At 42.6% G+C, this 19,544-nt stretch overlaps 1 protein-coding gene across 9 annotated transcripts in view; it reads left to right on the forward strand.

The window, feature by feature from the left end:
- LOC140463790 (WW domain-binding protein 2-like) overlaps nt 1-17,568 on the forward strand; it is a 48,608-nt gene extending 31,040 nt beyond the window's left edge. For 3 of the 9 annotated variants that reach the window (XM_072558106.1, XM_072558108.1, XM_072558109.1), the window contains exons 8-9: nt 629-781; nt 9,265-11,724. In XM_072558106.1, coding sequence (XP_072414207.1) covers nt 629-778 — 150 coding nt within the window. In that variant the 3' untranslated portion in view covers nt 779-781; nt 9,265-11,724. Of the gene's footprint in view, nt 1-628; nt 5,642-9,264; nt 11,725-16,654 lie in introns of those variants that run through there. The other 6 variants (XM_072558103.1, XM_072558105.1, XM_072558112.1 and 3 more) reach the window with 3 other exon arrangements.
- Nucleotides 17,569-19,544: the final 1,976 nt, after the last annotated feature.

A 19,544-nucleotide genomic window follows, 5' to 3' on the forward strand; every position in this document is an offset into this window, starting at 1 on the left:
AAGTCTACCTCAACGAGAATGGAAATCAAACCTGCACTGTTGGTTCGGAATAACATTGATAGCTGGTGAAAGAAAACCTGAAGACTTCTCTGATTCCACTGCATAGCCAGTGAGAAAGCCACAACGGTGATCCTTTGATCAGCTGTGGAAGGCTGAGTGATTTCAAGGGTTTCTGACCCTGAATTTTGAGGATTGTTGTGGAGTTCCGTTGGCCATGGAACATTTGGCCAACAAGGAAACCTAAAGTTGCATTTTTTTTTTTCAGGACCATCTGCTTGGAGTTCTTTTTGACCTACTTTAATTCTCCCAGTAAGTCCACCCTAGGGGTAAATCTTCACTGTTACCCTACTCCAAGCTCTGACCCAGTCATGCTATCCTGTGGTGACACCCCTACCTGATGGAAAGAGCAGGTTAAGATTAGGTGAGAGTTGCTAAGTGACTGACCTTGCTTTAACTGTTGCTCCACCCTGTTATAACCTATTATTACACCAACCTGAAGGATAGGGGTACATGATCAGGAATTTATAATTAGACCCAGGTCTCCTATATTATCTGCTACTTCATTTTTGAAACTGTTTCTGTAAATATTTGATGTTACTGATTTCCCATTCTCTGTCCTTCCAAACAGGAGCAGCCCCCTCCTTACACTCCACGTGATGAGAGCCAAGGGCAGCAGAGTGACCAGCTTGGGAACACAATCCCCCAGCCCCTTGGTGGTTGGGGCCAGCAGCCACAGCATGCATCACCCTTCTACACTGCTCCTGCCTCCTCTCAATAACTGGTGAATTGAAGACCTGTTTTCCTGCTGTAGAAAGTGACACCGACTCACCGCAGCTCAACTTTGTCGTTTGGCTGTAGCACCTCCGTAGGACATCATGCATTGCATCCCCATCCTCTTTTTTTTTTTGCCTCTTTCCCCCTTCCCCTCCCCCCCACTTCTTCCCTCGGGCAATGGAAGCCAAGCAAAGTGAATGGCAGCAGACAGCAAATTTACTTAAGAAACTGTAGATTTGTTTTCCTTCAGCAAGGGGTCAATATTTTGTTTTCTCTCTCCTGCTAAGTTTCATTGCTTGGATACACCCATCTGAACCCATCAATATTCTTCCCTACTAAGCTCCCCATTGGAGACTATCTAAAATTCATCTATTATCACACGTGCAGGACAAAGGAACCTGACATCCAAACATTAAGATATTCAGATTTGAAGCACACCGATGGCTTCTTTAGATATCCATCTCCAACAGTTCACCTTCAGGTGCAGTTTTCCTTTATTTTACCAGTAACATTGCCTATTTATTTAGAATGGCTTAGTGACTCTGGTGAGATAACAAGCAAATGAATGCTGTCATTCAGCTCTTGTACTTTTGTGTTATGGACCAGGCCAGACCCCCTCCAAAATATTTCAAGAAAGTAGCCCAGACCCTAGCTTTGCCAGTTGTTTTAAGCAGGTGTATAGTGAATATTTCAGGAGTGATGCAGCTGGCCCAACCACTTAGTTTTTAAACAACACAGAATTTATTTGCAAGGTTACCAAATGAAACACAAACAAAAGAAAACCGAATGTAGAATAGCCTGACCTGTCCGAAAACCCAACGGATTATCTCAACTTAATGATACTGTTCCAAATACTTGCAACAATCCCTATAACCACCCCTTGGCACAAAAGGCAAAATCAAACATAGGATCTTACAGGAGGAATGTTAGAGATAGGGAGGATCAGTCTGGACCTGCTTCTGAGTCCAGCAGCTTCACAACTGACTGCCTGCTAAAACCAAACCAAACCAGAGAAAAAACTGAGCTGGGAGAACTGGCCACTCTCCTTTCATTTTTTTTTTAAAACATGAAAGCCTTTTGCCTGAGGTAGTATCTGCTAGCTATCATCAAACTGGTCCTCAAACCTAGACCTCTTGGCACCTCTGTCTTTCTGACCTCTCTTGGGGGGGATAAAAGAAATTAAGGACACCATAACCTTGTTAAAGGACTAGCAGCAGCATCCCGTTTGTCATGGGCTATTTGTTAATTAGCATATAAATCTGCATGGGATATTTGGAATGCTCAGTAAAAGCTGGTGCAGTTATTGTTATCTCCAGGTCACTTATTTACCTGTCCACTGATGACTTCACCACATTATGGTGTAAGCCCAAAATTAAACATTTCTTTCATTGGATTTGAGCATCACTGGCAATTTGTAACCCTATTCGAATTGACTTTTAGTGAAATGACTACTAGACTGCTTCAGAGAACCATTGAAGGTTAACCATGTTACCAAGAATCTGAAGTCACATATAGGTCAGACAGAGTAAGGATGGCAGATTACTTACCCTTCAGCACTGTAGTGAAACAAGTCCTTATGTCAGTTGATAGTTTCTTAGTTATCATAATGGAAACTAGTTATCAATTCTAGATATCTTAAATGCAAATTCAATTACCAGCTGCCATACTTGGATTCAAATCCATGTCCCTACAGCATGCTTGTCTATAGATTACTTATCCAGTAACACTAACAAAATATCATCATCTTCCCCTTGATACTTTCAGTACCTGAAAATTGCCATAGCAAAGACTGACTTAACATTTATATTTACATTACACAGCCAAGGAGACATTTGAAATTCTGTTACATTGTAGGAAATGGAGCAGCCAATTTGTGTACAAAAAAGACTGACCAGATAATCTGTTTTAATGAAGTTAATTGAGTTATAAATATTGGCCGGTTCACCCAGAACTCCCTGCTAATTTATTTGAATGATGCTGTGGGATCTCTTATTTCTGCCTGAGAGAGAAGTTCAGTCTAACTTCTCATCCACTGATTGGGTGAAGTACTACTCGTCCAGACTGTGTATCAGGGCAATGGATTTGTGTTAATTCCCTTCTCATGGCATTATGTGCAACAGATCCTCTGCTCAACCTGGATCTACAATGACTGTTGTGGGATGCTCAGTATCTGTACCATGTTGAGTACAAATGATGAAGCTTTATGCTTTATCTTCCAGCTATTACTATTGGAATGGTGTGTAGATACAGGAAACAAATGTCAGTCTGGTCTGTTTTAAGAAGCCATTGATTGCAAAGAGAGGGACAATATGGTAAACATGTTCTCAGCATCACTTAAGCCTGTATTGGAATCCTCGGTATCACATTAAAGGAAGAATATTAAAGCCATGAAGCGTGACCAGGGATGGTTCACAAGGCTTGAAAGCAAGGGTTTCCTTCAGAAGGAAGTCTTCAATATGTTAGGGCATTTATCAATTCAACAGAAAAGATCATAATTGTGTGAGAATTTGTTGCACTCACATTAGGAACATCAGTCTTCATAGGGAGACTGAAGTTATTTGTGGGTGGCACAGTGGTTAGCACTGCTGCCTCACAGCGCCAGAGACCTGGGTTCAATTCCCGCCTCAGGCGACTGACTGTGTGGAGTTTGCACATTCTCCCCGTGTCTGCGTGGGTTTCCTCCGGGTGCTCCGGTTTCCTCCCACAGTCCAAAGATGTGCAGGTCAGGTGGATTGGCCATGCTAAATTGCCCGTAGTGTTAGGTAAGGGGTAGATGTAGGGGTATGGGTGGGTTGCGCTTCAGCGGGGCGGTGTGGACTTGTTGGGCCGAAGGGCCAGTTTCCACACTGTAAGTAATCTAATCTAATCTAATCTATTCTTCGAGTGGGAAAGGCTAAGGGAGAATTTAATTGACACACTCCAAGCTACAAAGTACTTAAGATGCTTTGTGGAAAAACTGTTTCCAGTAGAGTCATAGAGATGTATAGCATAGAAACAGACCCTTCGGTCAACCTGTCCATGCCGACCAGATATCCCAACCAATCTAGTCCCACCTGGCCCATATCCCTCCAAATTCCCATTCAAATACCTCTTAAATGTTGCAATTGTACCAGCCTCCACCACTTCCTCTGGCAGCTCATTCCATACATGTACCACCCTCTGCGTGAAAATGTTGCCCCTTCGGTCTCTTTTATATCTTTCCCCTCTCACCCTAAACCTATGCCCTCTAGTTCTGGACTCCCCGACCCCAGGGAAAATACTTTGCCTATTTACCCTATTCATGCCCCTCATAATTTTGTAAACCTCTATAAGGTCACCCCTCAGCCTCCGACGGTCCAGGGAAAACAGCCCCAGCCTGTTCAGCCTCTCCCTGTAGCTCAAATCCTCCAACCCTGGCAACATCCTTGTAAATCTTTTCTGAACCCTTTCAAGTTTCACAACATCTTTCCGATAGGAAGGAGACAAGAATTGCACGCAATATTCCAACATCATTAGTAACCAAAGAATACAGATTTGAGGCAATTTGGAAAAGAGAGGCGTGTGATTAGATTTGTTTCTATTGTTTTGATCTGGAATATATTATCCTGAAAGACTATTGGAAGCTGGTTCAAAAGCAACATTTAAGTGCAATAGAACAAGTACTTGATGGGGAAATTACTTGCAGAACTAGGAATAAAGAACGGGAAGTGAGATGAATTAGATTGTTCTTTCAAAGTATTGAGAGCTGAATGGTATCTTTCTGTGCTGTGTAATTCAATCTTAATGATTCAACCTTGGGACTATTCCTCTTACTTGGTGCTGGTCTGTAAAAGTGTTTCCACAGTCACCCTGTAGATGGATTTTGAATTTGTTATTCATTCAAATACTTTGTGAATGATTCTTTAATGGCTTAAATTATGATGCTGCTACTATGGTAATGCTGAGTGCACCGGAACAGTGCTGAACATCAGATTTTAATGGTAGAACTAGTTGGATAAGGTGCATCACCTTGTGCCAATTTTACATAAAAACATCATGCTCAATAAGGCCCGATTTTGAGGTCTGCCAGCCGATGATCTAAGAAACCTAAAAAGCTTCTGCTCTGGCATTGAATTGGGTCACTTTACAGACATCCCTACCAACTGTCTACAACAGGTGATAGCTACTTACTTCGGTATTGATGGGACCAAATACTTCCTTCAGGTTTCACGACCGATGTCAGGCAGGAAGGAGTATATTGATTATTCAGCAATTGCCAATGTATAAAGTACAGAAGGTCCTTTATGCGCAGTGTTTGAAAGAAATTAGATTTGTATGAAGTCAGGATGAGGAATGTACCCCTAGAACCACATTTGTTATAGTTGAACCCATGTGACTTGGCTTCATGCTGCTGCTTGTGCTAACCAGTCAGACAGAGCCTTTTTAATTATTCAAGCTGCCTTTAGACGTGCTTATAGGTACTTCATAGCTTGCAGATTATATTAATTAGGCCCTAGGTCTCTGTGTAAAGCACAGCATGGATTTTGATCCCATACACAGTTTTAACCCATTGTGGTTCACACATGAGCATGTTGAATTCCTCTGGATTCATAGCCCTTCAAAACACTTACTAATCTACAAATATTATTAGTGACCTGTATTCCAGCAAGGGATAAGCTGGTTTAGCTGATTGACAATACTTACCACAGCATAGGGACAGATAAGATGAGGTAGTTAGAAGTCTGATCTAGCAGTTGTTACAGTCACCAGCTTCATGCTCCATGCACCATGCATCCCTGCCTCTGAGGGACAGTTTCTGATATAGCAGGCCAATGATTTAATGAATTGCACAGTATTTATTTATGAGAAGATATTCTAGATCACAATAAAATATATAAGTGCAATGGAATAGACTGAAATGCCTGTTATTTCTAATAGAGGCTGTATTGAATCTGGCTTCACAGCCTGAAGAGGGATGAACTTCACAGGCTGTCTCTCTCTCTCTCTCTCTCTCTCTCTCTCTCTCTCTCTCTCGATTGGAACTGAAGCAGATTTACAGGGGGATTAAGGTCAGTGTTCCAGCTTCAGTAAACCTATTCTCACATTATGTTTCTTCAAATCCTCAATAGAGACCACTTTGGGTAAAACGACTGTACTGTACATATTCTAATATCTCCACCCGCCCAAGACCAAGTGGACGGCACAGTGGCACAAGTGGGCAGCACGGTGGCACAGTGGTTAGCACTGCTGCCTCACAGCGCCAGAGACCTCGGTTCAATTCCCGCCTCAGGCGACTCTGTGTGGAGTTTGCACATTCTCCCAGTGTCTGCGTGGGTTTCCTCCGGGTGCTCCGGTTTCCTCCCACAATCCAAAAATGTGCAGGTTAGGTGAATTGACCATGCTAAATTGTCCGTAGTGTTAGGTGAAGGGGTAAATGTAGGAGTATGGGTCTGGGTGGTATACGCTTCGGCGGGTCGGTGTGGACTTGTTGGGTCGAAGGGCCTGTTTCCACACTGTAAGTAATCTAATCTAAATCAACAAGGCTGGTGAGCCAGAGTTCTTGTTCAAGATATTATTATATGTTTATTTAGTGCACATGACTCAGACAATGTCTCTCCCCAGTTCTAAGGAAGGTTACAACATTCTACAGGTTATTGCCTTTCTCCTAAAATAATAGAGGAAATATGAGGAGGAGTAGAGTATTCAGCTCATTCAACACATATTGTGATGTTGAACATCTCTTCCTCTGCCTCTAAGCTTACTTTTTTCATCAAGATTTCCGCCCACTCTCCGAGGACCCCTTCGCCCGCTTCCAACACACCTCATCCACCTGGACATCTCATGCTGGTCTAATACCTGCCTTCGACCTCTTTATTTCCAACTGCTGCCAAGACATTGACCGACTCAACCTGTCCACTCCCCTCCCTCACTCCAACCTCTCGTCCTCACAATGTGCAGCCCTCCGCTCCCTCTGCTCCAACCCCAAACTCACCATCAAACCAGCGGACAAAGAAGGTGCAGTGGTAGTTTGGTACACTGACCTCTCCACCACCGAAGCCAGGTGCCAAGTCAAAGACACCACCTCCTATCGTCCCCTCAACCATCCCCCAGATCATACACAAGGGGCTCCGCAGGGGATCTCCAACCCACAGCTTCCAACCTCATTGTCTGGGAACTCCGCACGGCCCAATTCTACTTCCTACCCAAGATCCACAAGCCTGACTACCCCAGCCAACCCATCATCTGAGCCTGCTCCTGCCCCACCGAATTTATCTCCACCTACCTCGATACTGTCCTATCTCTCTCCACAGTCCAGGACTCCCTAACTACGTTCGTGACACCAGCCACACCCTCCAAGACTTCTGTTTCCTCAACTTCACCATGGACATCCAGTTCCTCTACACCTCCATCCACCATGACCTGGGCCTCCAAGCTCTCCGTTTCTTCCTCTCTCAATGTCCCCACCAGTACCCTTCCACTGACACTCTTATTCGTTTGGCTGAACTGGTCCTCACCCTCAACAATTTCTCCTTCGAATCCTCCCACTTCCTCCAGACGAGAGGGGTATCCATGGGCACCCACATAGGCCCCAGCTATACCTTTCCCTTTGTCGGTATGGAAAACAGTCCCTCTTCCATAGTTACACCGGCACCATTCCGCACCTTTTCCTCTGCTACATTGATGACTGCATCAGCGCCACCTTGTGCTCCCAAGAGGAGGTTGAACAGTTCATCAACTTCACCAACGCATTCAACCCTGACCTTAAATTCATCTGGACCATCTCTGCCACCTCACTACCCTTCCTAGACCTCTCCATCTCTTAACAATGACTGACTCAACACTGATATTTTTTACAAACCCACCGACTCCCACCCTGCCTCCTACAAAAATGCTATCCTGTGTTCCTCCACCACCGCCGCATCTGCTCCCAGGAGGACCAGTTCCACCAGAGAACACACCAGCTGGCCTTCTTCTTAATAGACTGCCATTCTTCCTGTGGTTGAAGATGCCCTCCAACACATCTTATCTTTGTCCCGCACCTCCACCCTTGAAACCCACCCCTCCAACCGCAACAGGACAGAATCCCCCGGTCCTGGCCTTCCACCCCACCAACCTCCACATAAATCGCATTATCCGCCAACATTTCTGCCACCCCACCCCCCGTTCAAGGCCCCAAAGACCCGCACCTGTGACCCCACTGCCCCATGGCTGAACATTTCAACTCCCCCTCCCACTCTGCCGAAGACGTGCAGGTCCTGGACCTCCTCCACCACCCGTCCCTCACCACCTGACGCCTGGAGGAAGAATGCCTCATCTTCCACCTCGGAACACTTCAACCCCAGGGCATCAATGTTGACTTCACCAGTTTCCTCATTTCGCCCCATCCCCACCCTACCATATCTCAGTTCCAACCTTCTAGCTCAGCACCATCCTCATGACCTGTCCCACCTGTGAATCTTCCTTCCCACCTTTTCTATTAAAACTAAAGTGAATAAGCTCACATTTCCATGTATTGTGGTCAGTCTAACACCTTGTTACCATGACCTTTGTTACCCCATTTATCCTATGTATATCTCTGCTATTTATGACCTCCCCACAGCTTACATTTCCGTCTAGCTTTGTACCAACAAACTTTGATACATTGCTCTGTCTCAGTTATTAATGTGGATTTTAAATTGCTGAAACTGCAGCACTGATCCTTGTGGCACTCCTCAGGTCAGCCAGCTAACTTAAAAATGCTGTCTTTATGTCTTGAGTTTGCTCTTTGTCTGTTAATTAATCTTTCCATGGATAACCCCCAACTTCACCATAACATTTGTGTGATATCTCAGTGGTTTATCTTTTAGAAATCTAGGTATACTACATCTATTAATGAATAAAAGTATAATACCTCAGGATATGGAAACCTGAAACAAAAACAAAGTGCTGGAGAAACTCAGCAGTCTGGCAGTATCATTGGAGAGAGATTGAGCCTGATATGACTTCGTCAGACCTATATCTATATACATCTTAGTGAGATTTGAGAAGATTTGTAGTTCAGGTTGAGGTTCTGGATGTCGGTTTCCTCGCTGAGCTGGAAAGTTCGATTTCAGATGTTTCATCACCATACTGGGCAACATCAGTGAGCCTCCAGATGAAGAACTGGTGGTATGGTCTGCTTTTTATTTATGTGTTTAGGTTTCCTTGGGTTGGTGATGCCATTTCCTGTTCTTTTTCTCAGGGGGTGGTAAATGGAATCCAAGTCAATGTGTTTGTTGATCGGGTTCCAGTTGAAATGCCATGCCTCTAAGAGTTCTCGTGCATGTCTCTGTTTTGTTTGTCCTAGGATGATTGTGTTGTCCCAGTCGAAGTGGTGTCCTTCCTCATCTATATGTAAAGATACTGGTGAGAGTGGGTCATGTCTTTTTGTGGCTAGTTGATGTTCATGTATCCTGGTGGCTAGTTTTCTGCCTGTTTGTCCAATGTAGTATTTGTTATAGTTCTTGCAAGGTATTTTGTAAATGACGTTATTTTTGCTTGTTATTTGTATAGGGTCCTTAAAGTTGATTAGCTGCTGTTGAGAAAGAGGAGGAGAACACCAACAAACTGCCATTCCTTGATGTCGCAGTAGAGCGAATAGCCAATGGGGAACTTCAAACCAGCGACTACAGGAAAACAACACGTACGGACCAAATACTGAACTATAGGAACAATCATCCCAACACCCACAAACGAAGCTGCACTGGAATATTATTTCAATGAGCCACCACACACTGCAGCACAAAGGAACTATGCAGAGCAGAGGAAAATCACTATACACCTAAAAGAACAGGTACACGATGAACACAGTCCACCAATTTCTCAGCAACAAACCCAAACAAGCAGACAAAACACGTTCAGAAACCCGAGCCACTCTCCCCTACATCAATGACAGCTTGGAAATGACTGCCAGACTATTCAGACCCCTTGGCAGCATAGTAGCTCACAAACCCACCAACCCACTAAAACAGCAGCTAATGAACTTGAAGGAGCCTATACAGACAACAAGCAAAACTAATGTCATTTGCAAAATATCTTGCAAGAACTGAAACAAACACTACATTGGGCAAACAGGCAGAAAACTAGCCACCAGGTGAATATCAACTATCCACAAAAAGACATGACCCCCCCCCCTCACTAGTATTCTTACATACAGTTGAAGAAGGACAGCACTTCAACTGAAACAACACATCTATCGTAGGACAAGTCAAACAGAGACATGCGCAAGAATTCCTAGAAGCATAGCATTCCAACTGGAACTCTAAAAACAAACACATTGACTTGGATCCCATTTACCTGAGAAAAAGACCCGAAACTGACATCAACAACCCGAGGAAATTTATATAGAAATATAAATAAAAAGTGGGCCATACCACCAGTGCTTCATCTGGAGGCTCACTGATAATGTTACCTATTATGGTGACGAAATGCTTGAAACCGAACCTTTCACGTCAGCGAGCAAACCTACATCTATATACATCTCCATTATCTACACTACTCAGAAGATGGAATAAATGTGTCAAACACAATTCTCCTTTAATAAAACCATCCCAACATTATCTGATCATTCTAATTTTACAACTATAGATTCTAGTGCCTTTTCAAGGACTGATGTCTGGCTAACTGGATAGCGGTGTTGTATCTGCTAACTTTGAATCTGCTGGGACCATTTCAAAATCTAGGAAGTTTTGGAAAATATTGGCTAGCTATCATTGCATGTGATCTGTTTTAAAACCTTATAATGTGGGCCCATCAGATTTGTCGGATTTTATTCCCTTAAATTTCTTCAGTACTTTTCCACTCTGATATTATTTACCCTGATTTCCTCATTCTTTAGCACCTAGTTTACTGTCTATTTCTATATGTAACTTGCATATAGAATATTTGTTTTATGTTTCTGGGATTTCCTCATTTTCCAAAATAATTTCTCCTGTCTCAGCTTCAAAGGGCTCAATGTTTAGTTCAGTCTCTTTTTATATACTTATGAAAGGTCTTACTGTCTATGCTTATATTCCTAACAAATTTCCTCTTATTTTCTTTTTCTTTTTATCAATGTTTTGGTAGCTTTCTGCCGTTCTGTAGCAGTTTGTAATTCTGATTGTTCTCAGTCTTCAGACTTGCCATTTCCTTAACATTAGAAGTCTCTTCTTTTAATCTGACCTCTATTTACCAATTAAGCATGGCTCAATCTTGTTTGCTGAGATTTTTTTCTTGTTTTTAATGGGATATATTTTTGCTGAACATGTTGGATATTAGCTTTAAATATTGCCCATTATTTATATACTATTACACCTTTTAGACTATTTACCCAAATCAGCCTTGGGGAGTTCTCCCCTCCTACTTATGTAATTAACTTTGATTAAATTTCAAATCTGTATTTTTAATGCATGTCTCTTTCAAATCTAAACTGGAATTCAGTTCTTTTACAATCACTGGTTCACAGTGCAACTTTTACTATGGCATTACTAACTGATCCTGCCTCATCACATAACATTTTGAAGCTTTCCTGTGTCTCATGAAATTGGCAAAGCACCTTCTGTCTGTTTCCATGACTTGTTTTACCTGGATTAGATCTGTCAGTCTGTCACCAGAGGCTTCCACATCAAGAATGCTGACTAGGAAACAATGTCACTCTTTGTGCCAGCTTTTGGAGTATTGGAAGGATTTACTGGCTAATAAGCAACCTAATTTGACTACATTATTCTGTGGCCATCAAGACCTAGAGTAGAAATCGAATAAAAGATTGTTAGCTCAGAAGTAGGGATGCTACCCACTGTGCCGCAAGACCTACCATTATAAGGCCACATCTTAAGTCCATTTTATCTCTAATTGGTTACATAAGGCATTTCTCTCACTATCTGTTGAATTTCTATATCTGCTAATCTTGCAGTCGGAAACTCCTGTACCTGACTCATGACCAAGTCAAGTTCTACCTAATCTGAGGCGTGTCTTTCTGGATTAAAGTGTCCATATCACCCATAAAATTAAGTGTATTGTTTTATTTTATCATGAGATGTGACTATTCCAGCATTTGTTCCCTACTCCTGATTGCTCTTAAGCTGGTAATGAGTTGCTTCCTAGAATGAATGCTGTCAATGTTTTGTAGGTACCCCACAATACTGCAGAAGATCCTTTAGTCCATTAAATCTGTAATTGTGCTTGATGCCAAAGTGGAGCTGTCTGGTGCCATTTCCCTGCTCTTTTGATAGGCTTGCAACAATCATCTGCTCCATAATGCAACAAGGTGATATTTTCCATTCTGCATTTATCGGCTTCCTTCTGGTCCCAATCTGTCCTTTCCTATCACCAGACTCTTAGAAGATCAGACTGATCTTCTGCATTTTGATCTCCCTACCCTTCAAAATGATAAAGAAAATCTTCATTCAGGTCCCCTCCTCTTCCTTCCATATTCAGTCTTGTGTAAGGTTTCTCACCTGAGTGACTCTCACCAAGCCATTCACCTTAGTCTCCCTACAGCTCCTGATATTCTCTCTGACATCTCCAGCTTTAATTCTTTATTGAAACTATGATAGGACTATGATGTTTTGGCCATTACAGAGACTTGGTTGAGAGAAGGCCAAGACTGGCTGCACAATGTAACCGCGTTTGATTGTTTTAGACGAGATAGAGAGGAAGGTAAAAGAGGTGGAGGAGTTGCATTACTAATCAAGGAGATGTTACATCTATCCTTTCTGAATATGTACTAGAGTACTCCATGCACTGAGGCAATATGTGTAGAGTTCAAAAATGAGAGCAATCACTCTGATAAGATTAGACTATAGGCTCTCCCAACAGCTACTGAGACATTGAGCAAACTTAGAACATAGAACATAGAAAAGTACAGCACAGAACAGGCCCTTAGACCCACGATGTTGTGCTGAGACTTAATCCTAATGTAAAATATAGTAACCTACACACCCTTCAACTCACTGCTATCCATGTGCATGTCCAGCAGTCACTTAAATGTCCCCAATGACTCTGCTTCCACCACCTCAGCTGGCAACGCATTCCATGCATTCACAACTCTGCGTAAAGAACCTACCTCTGACATCTCCTTTAGACCTTCCTCCTAATATCTTCAAACTATGACTTCTCATACCAGTCTCTTGCAGTCTCTGCCCTGGGGAAAAGTCTCTGGCTTTTGACTCTGTCTATTCCTCTCATTATTTTGTACACCTCGATCAGGTCTCCTCTCTTCCTCCTTCTCTCCAGAGAGAAAAGTCCGAGCTTATTCAACCTTTCTTCATAAGGTAAACCCTCCAGTCCACTTGGGTGGCACTTTGACGGATCTATGTACTTGCACACCCAGATCTCTCTGTTCCTCCACACTGCCAAGAATCCTGTCTTTAATCCTATATTCAGCATTCGAGTTTGACCTTCCAAAATGCATCACTTCGCATTTATCCAGGTTGAACTCCATGTGCCATTTCTCAGCCCAGCTCTGCATCCTGTCTATGTCGCACTGCAGCCTGCAGTAGTCCTCTATACTATCGATGACACCTCCAACCTTTGTGTCATCTGCAAATTTACTAACCCAGCCCTCAACCTTCTCATTCAAGTCATTTATAAAAACTACAAAGAGCAGAGGCCCAAGAACTTGTCATAGCAAGTGACTTTCTTCACTATTAACTGGGACTTCCGGAGAGCAAGAAGCTGAGATGGGGCAGAATTTGTTAAATGCATCCAAGAGGATTTCTTGAAATAGTATGTGGATAGTCCAACTAGAGGGGTCATACTGGACCTTGTATTGGCTAATGTGCCTACCCAGGTGACTGACCTTTCAGTGGGACAGCATTTTGGAAACAATGATGACAACTCCTTAAGTTTTAAGATAGGTATGAAGAAGGATAAGTCAGCACCTTGTGGGAAGTACTAAATTGGGGGTGGGCAAATTACATCAGTATTAGGCAAGAATGAGGGAGTGTTAATCGGGAGGAGCTATTGCCAGGCAAATCCACATTTGACATGTGGGAATTGTTTAAAGACCTGCTGAAGAGAGTTCAGAACCGACATGTTCTGACAAGGATGGCAGGGTAAGGGACCCTTGGATAATGAGGGAGGTTGTGAATATAGTCAAAAGAGAAAAAGCAGCATATGTAGGGTTTAGGAAGCTAAAATCGTATAGTGGTCATGAGGAATATAAAGAAAGCAGGAAGGAACTCAAGCAGGGAATTAGGAGAGCAAAAAGGTGCCATGAAGTGACCTTGGTTAGTACAGTCACAGAGAATCCCAAGGCATTCTTTACATATATTACAAACAGCAAGATAACTCGGGACAAGGTAGGACCAATTGAGGATAAAGGAGGAAACTTTTACTTGGAGGCAGAGGATGTGGATAAGATCCTAACTTGTGTCATATTCACCCAGGAGAAGAATATGGAGGATAGTGAAATTTGTGTGAAGCATGCTAATACTATGGCATTTTGAGATGAAAAAAGAAATGGTGTTGGGTCTCTTGAAGAACATTAAGGTGGATAAGTTCCCAGGGCCTGATGGTATCTACCCCAGGTTACTGAGAGAGGCAAGAGAGAGAATTACTGGGGCCTTGACCAAGGTCTTTGAATCTTCATTAGTCACTGGAGAGGTCCCAGAAGACTGGCGAATAGGTAATCTTCCTCTATTCAAGAAGGGGAATAGGGATAATCCAGGAAACTATAGACTGGTGAGTCTGATATTGGTAGTTGGGAAGGTATTGGAGAGAATTCTTAGGAATTGGATTTATGCACATTTGAAAAAACATGGTCTAATTAGGGTCAGTCAGCATGCCTGTGTGCAGGGCAGGACATGTCTTACTTACAAATGTCTTACATTTGATTGAATTTTTCGAGGAGATGACAAAGGTGGTCAATGAGAGATCAATGAGAGTGGATACTGTCTACATGGATTTTAGTAAGGCTTTCGACAAGGTCCCTCATGGTAAGTTCATTCAGAAAATTGTGCTGCATGGGACCCACGGTGACCTGGCTATGTGGATTCAGAATTGGCTTGCTCATAGAAGGTATAGGATAGTGGTGGAAGGTTGTTTTTCAGTCTGAAGGTCCATGACTAGTGGCCTTCTGCAGAAATCCATACTGAGACCACTGTTGTTTGTGATATGTATGTAAATGACTTGGATGAAAATGTAGATGGGTGGGTTAGTAAGTTTGCAGATGATACAAAGATTGGTGGAGTGGTGGATAGTATAGCAGGATGTCAAACGATACAGTGGGATATAGATCAGTTGCAGATATAGGTGGAGAAATGGCAGATGGAGTTTAATCCGGGTAAGTGTGAGGTGCTGCACTTTGGGAGATCAAATGTTAAGGAAAAGTATACAGTTACTGGAAGGACCCTGAACAACATTAATGTACAGAGAGATATTGGGGTTCTCATCCATAGCTCACTGAAAATGGCCATGCAAGTATTTTGGGTGGTAAAAAGGGTGTATGGCACGCTTATCTTTGTTGGTCAGGGAATTGAGTACAAGAGTCAGGATATCATGTTGCAGCTTTATAAGACTTTGGTTAGGCCACATTTAAGAGTATTGCATTCAATTCTGGCCGCCACATTACAGGAAGATGTGGAAGCTTTGGAGAGGGTGCAGAAGAAGTTTACCAGGATGCTGCCTGGATTAAAGAGCATAAACTATGAGGAGAGGCTAGATGTTCTAGAGTGGTGGAGGCTGAGGGGAGATTTGATACAAGTCTATAGTATAAAATTATGCATAGATTGGATTGACTGTCAGAAACCTTTTTTCAGAGTTGAAATGTCTAATACTATGGGGTGAACATTTAAGGTGAGAGGGGAAAAGTTCAAAGAAGTTATGAGGGATGTAGGTTGCGTTGCCAGGGATGGTGGACGCAGATACAATGGGGTGACAAGAGATTTTTAGATAAGCACATGACTATGCAAGGAATGGAGGGATATAAACCTGGGGCAGGTAGAAGGGATTAGTTTAATTTGATATCATGTTTGACACAACATCATAAACTGTGCTATACAGTTCTATGTACTATGAAACCTTTGGCCTTGCTTCCTCAGTGAACTCTGCTAAGCTTCCATTATAAGCTTCCCTTCTGTGTGTTGTGTACGCAGAAATTATAAATACGTGGCTAATTCATAGACTAAAACACTGTAGAAAAGGCCCTTTGGCTCATCGAGTCTGCACTGACGTAACTATCACCAAAAGTGTGCTAATCCCATTTTCCTGCACTTGTCCCATATCCTTGAATGTTATTTGAAGTACTCATCCAAATATTTAAGGGTTGTAATGTTTCCAGCTTCCACTACTTTCCCAGGCAGTGCATCCTAGATTGAAAGTTCTTTTCCCAAATCCCCTCTAAATCTCCTACCCCTTTTCCTAAAACTGTATCTCCTTGTGATTAACCCTTTAACCAAAGGGAACAGTTGTTTTCTATTCACTCTGTCCATACCCCTCACCCCTCAGTCTTCTCTGCTTGAAGGAAAATATAAGAACATAATAACCAGGTGTAGGAGCAGGCCAACTGGCCCCTTGGGCCTACTCTGCTATTCAATAAGAACATGGCTGAAAAAGATTTAAGCCTATCTAGTCTTTCTTGTAGCTCAATTTCTCCATCCCAGCCAACATCCTGATGAACCTCCTCTGTATCTCAGCCAGTGCTTTCACATCCTTCCTGTAGTGAAGTGACCAGAACTGCACACAGCACTCCAGTTGTGGTGTGAACAGCACTCTCTACAACTCCAATGTTACCTCCTTGTTGTTATACTCTCTGCCACAACTGATGAAAAGCAAGTGTCCCGTATGATATTTTGACTATCCTGTTCATATGCTCTGCTGACTTCAGGGATCTGTGAATAATTGCTCCAAGATCCTCTGTTTATCTAAGCTAGCCAGTGTCCTGCCAGTCATTAAATACTCTCTCATCTTGTTTCTTCTTCCATAGTGTATCACCTCGCACTTTTCTGGATTAAATATCATCTGCCACTGAGCTGCCCATCTGACCAACCCATTGACTGGGACAACACATCGATCCTAGGACAAGCCAAACAAAGACACGCACGAGAATTCCTAGAGGCATGGCATTCCAACCGGAACTCTATCAACAAACATATCGAGTTATACCCCATCTGCCACCCCCTGAGAAAAGGAACAGGAAGTGATTCCACCACAGGAAATAACATCACCAACGGAAATGACATCACCAACCCAAAGAAACCCAAACATATAAATAGAAAGCAGGAATTTTCAGCATTGCTTTGCCTAAGGCACACTGAAGATGATATCTAGTAGGGTAATGAAACATCTGGTAATGAACCTTCCAGCTCAGCGAGCAAATCTACATCCAAAACCTCAACCTGAGCTACAAATCTTCTCAAAACTCGCTACAACCCATCTATATCTTCCTGTAGCCTGCAAGTACCATCTTCACCATTAACTACTTTTTCCAATCTTGGTGCCATCTGGAAGTTTGCTTAACATTCCCTCCCCCATTCATTTTCATTTATATTACTTATGCATATAACAAACAATAAGGGTCTCAGTACTGATCCTTGTGATACAACACTGGAGATCGGCCTCCAGTCGCTCAAACATCCTTCTACCACAACCCTTTGTATCTTATTACTAACCAGTTTCTAATCCATCTCACTAAGTTTCTCTTAATTCCATGTGCTTAACCTTCTCAATCAATCTTCCATGTGGGACTTTGTCAAAAGCTTTGCTAAATTCCATATAACCTATATCACCAGAACTTCCCTCATCCATACATGATCATATTTTCAAAAAGTGCTAACAGATTTGTTAGGCATGATCTCCCTCTGACAAAGCTATGCCGACTCTCCCTAATTAACAGATGTCTTTCCAAATGGGTATTAATTTGCACCTTCAGAATTTTCTCCAATTGTTTCCCTACCACTGATATGAGACTTACTGGTCAGTCATTTTCTGGTTCATTTCTACCACCCTTCTTAAAAAGTGAAACCACATTAACCATCTTCCAGTCCTCTGGCACTTCCCTTGTGACCAGAGAAGAATTAAAAATTAGTGTCATAGCCCCTGTAATTTTCTGCCTCACCTCCCACTACAGTCTGGTATGTAATTCATGTGGGCTCGGGGATTTGTCTGTTTATAAGCCTGACAGAGTCTCCAATAGCTACTCATTTCCTATGTCAAACTGTGCAAGTTCCTGAATTCTGTACCTACATTTTCTTTTACAGAGTGAAGACTGAAGAGAAATATTCATTCAATACCTTTCCAATGTCCTGCAGTTTCATACACAGGTTGCCTTCTTGGACCCTAATGGGCCCTCTCTTTCCCTGGTTAACCTCTTTCCTTTAATGTATTTATTAGGATTAGGATTAGGATTCTTCCTAATCCTGTTCGCAAATTGTTTTGCATGCCTTTGCTCTTCTAATTGTTTTCTTAAGTTCATTCCTGCACTTCCAATACTCCTCTAGGACTTGCTCCCTTTGGACTTGCTAAAAGCCTACTCTTCTTTATCCAGTCCTTAATTTATTGCTCCTGCATTTCTCTTTGAAGGTACATTTGGATCAGTATTTTCCCCAGCTCCTTTTTGAATGCCCCCAGTTGCTCCGCTGTAGACTTCTCTGTTCCCAGTCTACTGTGGCCAGATCCTGTTTTATTTTAATAAAAGCAGCTTTCCCCAGTCCAAGGCTGTTTTTCGCAGGCCATTTTGTCCCTTGTCCAGAACAAATTTGAACTGTACTCTATTGTGGCTGAGTCAGTGATGCCCACTTCCCATGAATGAATTTAAAAAAAGAAAATATCTGATTATTACTCTTGCCCACCTCTGAACTGTTTACTTATTTGTTCCTCTATGTCCTGCTGACTCTTCAGTGGCCTATAATACCCTTCCAGTAAAGTAGCTGCTCCCTTAACAATTCCTAAGTTCTACCCACAAAACCTTGTTTGAGGATCTTTCTAAGACCGTAATCATCTTCAGCTGCTTCATAAATTACTTCCCTCCATCATAAAGTAGCCGTAATGAGGAGATGCTAGTATTGGACTGAGGTGAACGAAGTTAAAAATCATACAAAACCAAGTCTTATGATCCTGCCCCACTAGCCTTCTGACGAAGGAGCAGCGCTCCACAAGCTAGTACTTCCAAATAAACCTGTTAGACTATAACCTGGCGTTGTGTGATTTTTAACATCATAAGGTAAGTAGTGGTTTTGTGCATTGATGATTGCACAATATTCAGTGTTATTCACGTTTCCTCAGATATTAAAGTAGTCTGTATCTGTATGTATCAGGACCTGGACAGTATTCGGGTTTGGGCTAGTGACCGATCAGTAGCGTTTGTGCTGCACTGGTGTCAGGCAGTGACCATCTCCAATAAGAGAGAAACTAATAACTCATTGCCATTCAATGGTATTACCAGCGCTGAATCCTCCACAATATGCATCTTTTAGGGATTGCCATTGTCAAGGGGCTGAACTCGGCCAGTCTTGTCAATACTGTAGCTGCAAGACCAGGTCAGAGCCTAGGGGTTCTGTGGGAGTGATTTGCCTTTTGTCTCTGCAATTCTTGTCCACAAGGCACAAGTCAGGTGTGCGATGAAATTCTGTACAGTTGCATGTATAGGTGCAGCTTCAAAATAACATTTTTGTGCGGAGAGTGGTGCATAGATGAAATAAGCTGCCAGAGGAGGTGGTGGAGGCTGGTACAGTTGCAAATTTAAAAGGCATCTGGATGGGTATGTGAATAGGAAAGGTTTAAAGGGATGTGGGACAAATGCTGGCAAATGGGACTTCAATAATTTAGGATATCTGGTCAGCGTGGATGAGTTGGACCAAGGGATCTGTTTCTGTGAT

The sequence above is a fragment of the Chiloscyllium punctatum genome, chromosome 39 (assembly GCF_047496795.1).
Source record: "Chiloscyllium punctatum isolate Juve2018m chromosome 39, sChiPun1.3, whole genome shotgun sequence".
Taxonomy (NCBI): domain Eukaryota; kingdom Metazoa; phylum Chordata; class Chondrichthyes; order Orectolobiformes; family Hemiscylliidae; genus Chiloscyllium; species Chiloscyllium punctatum.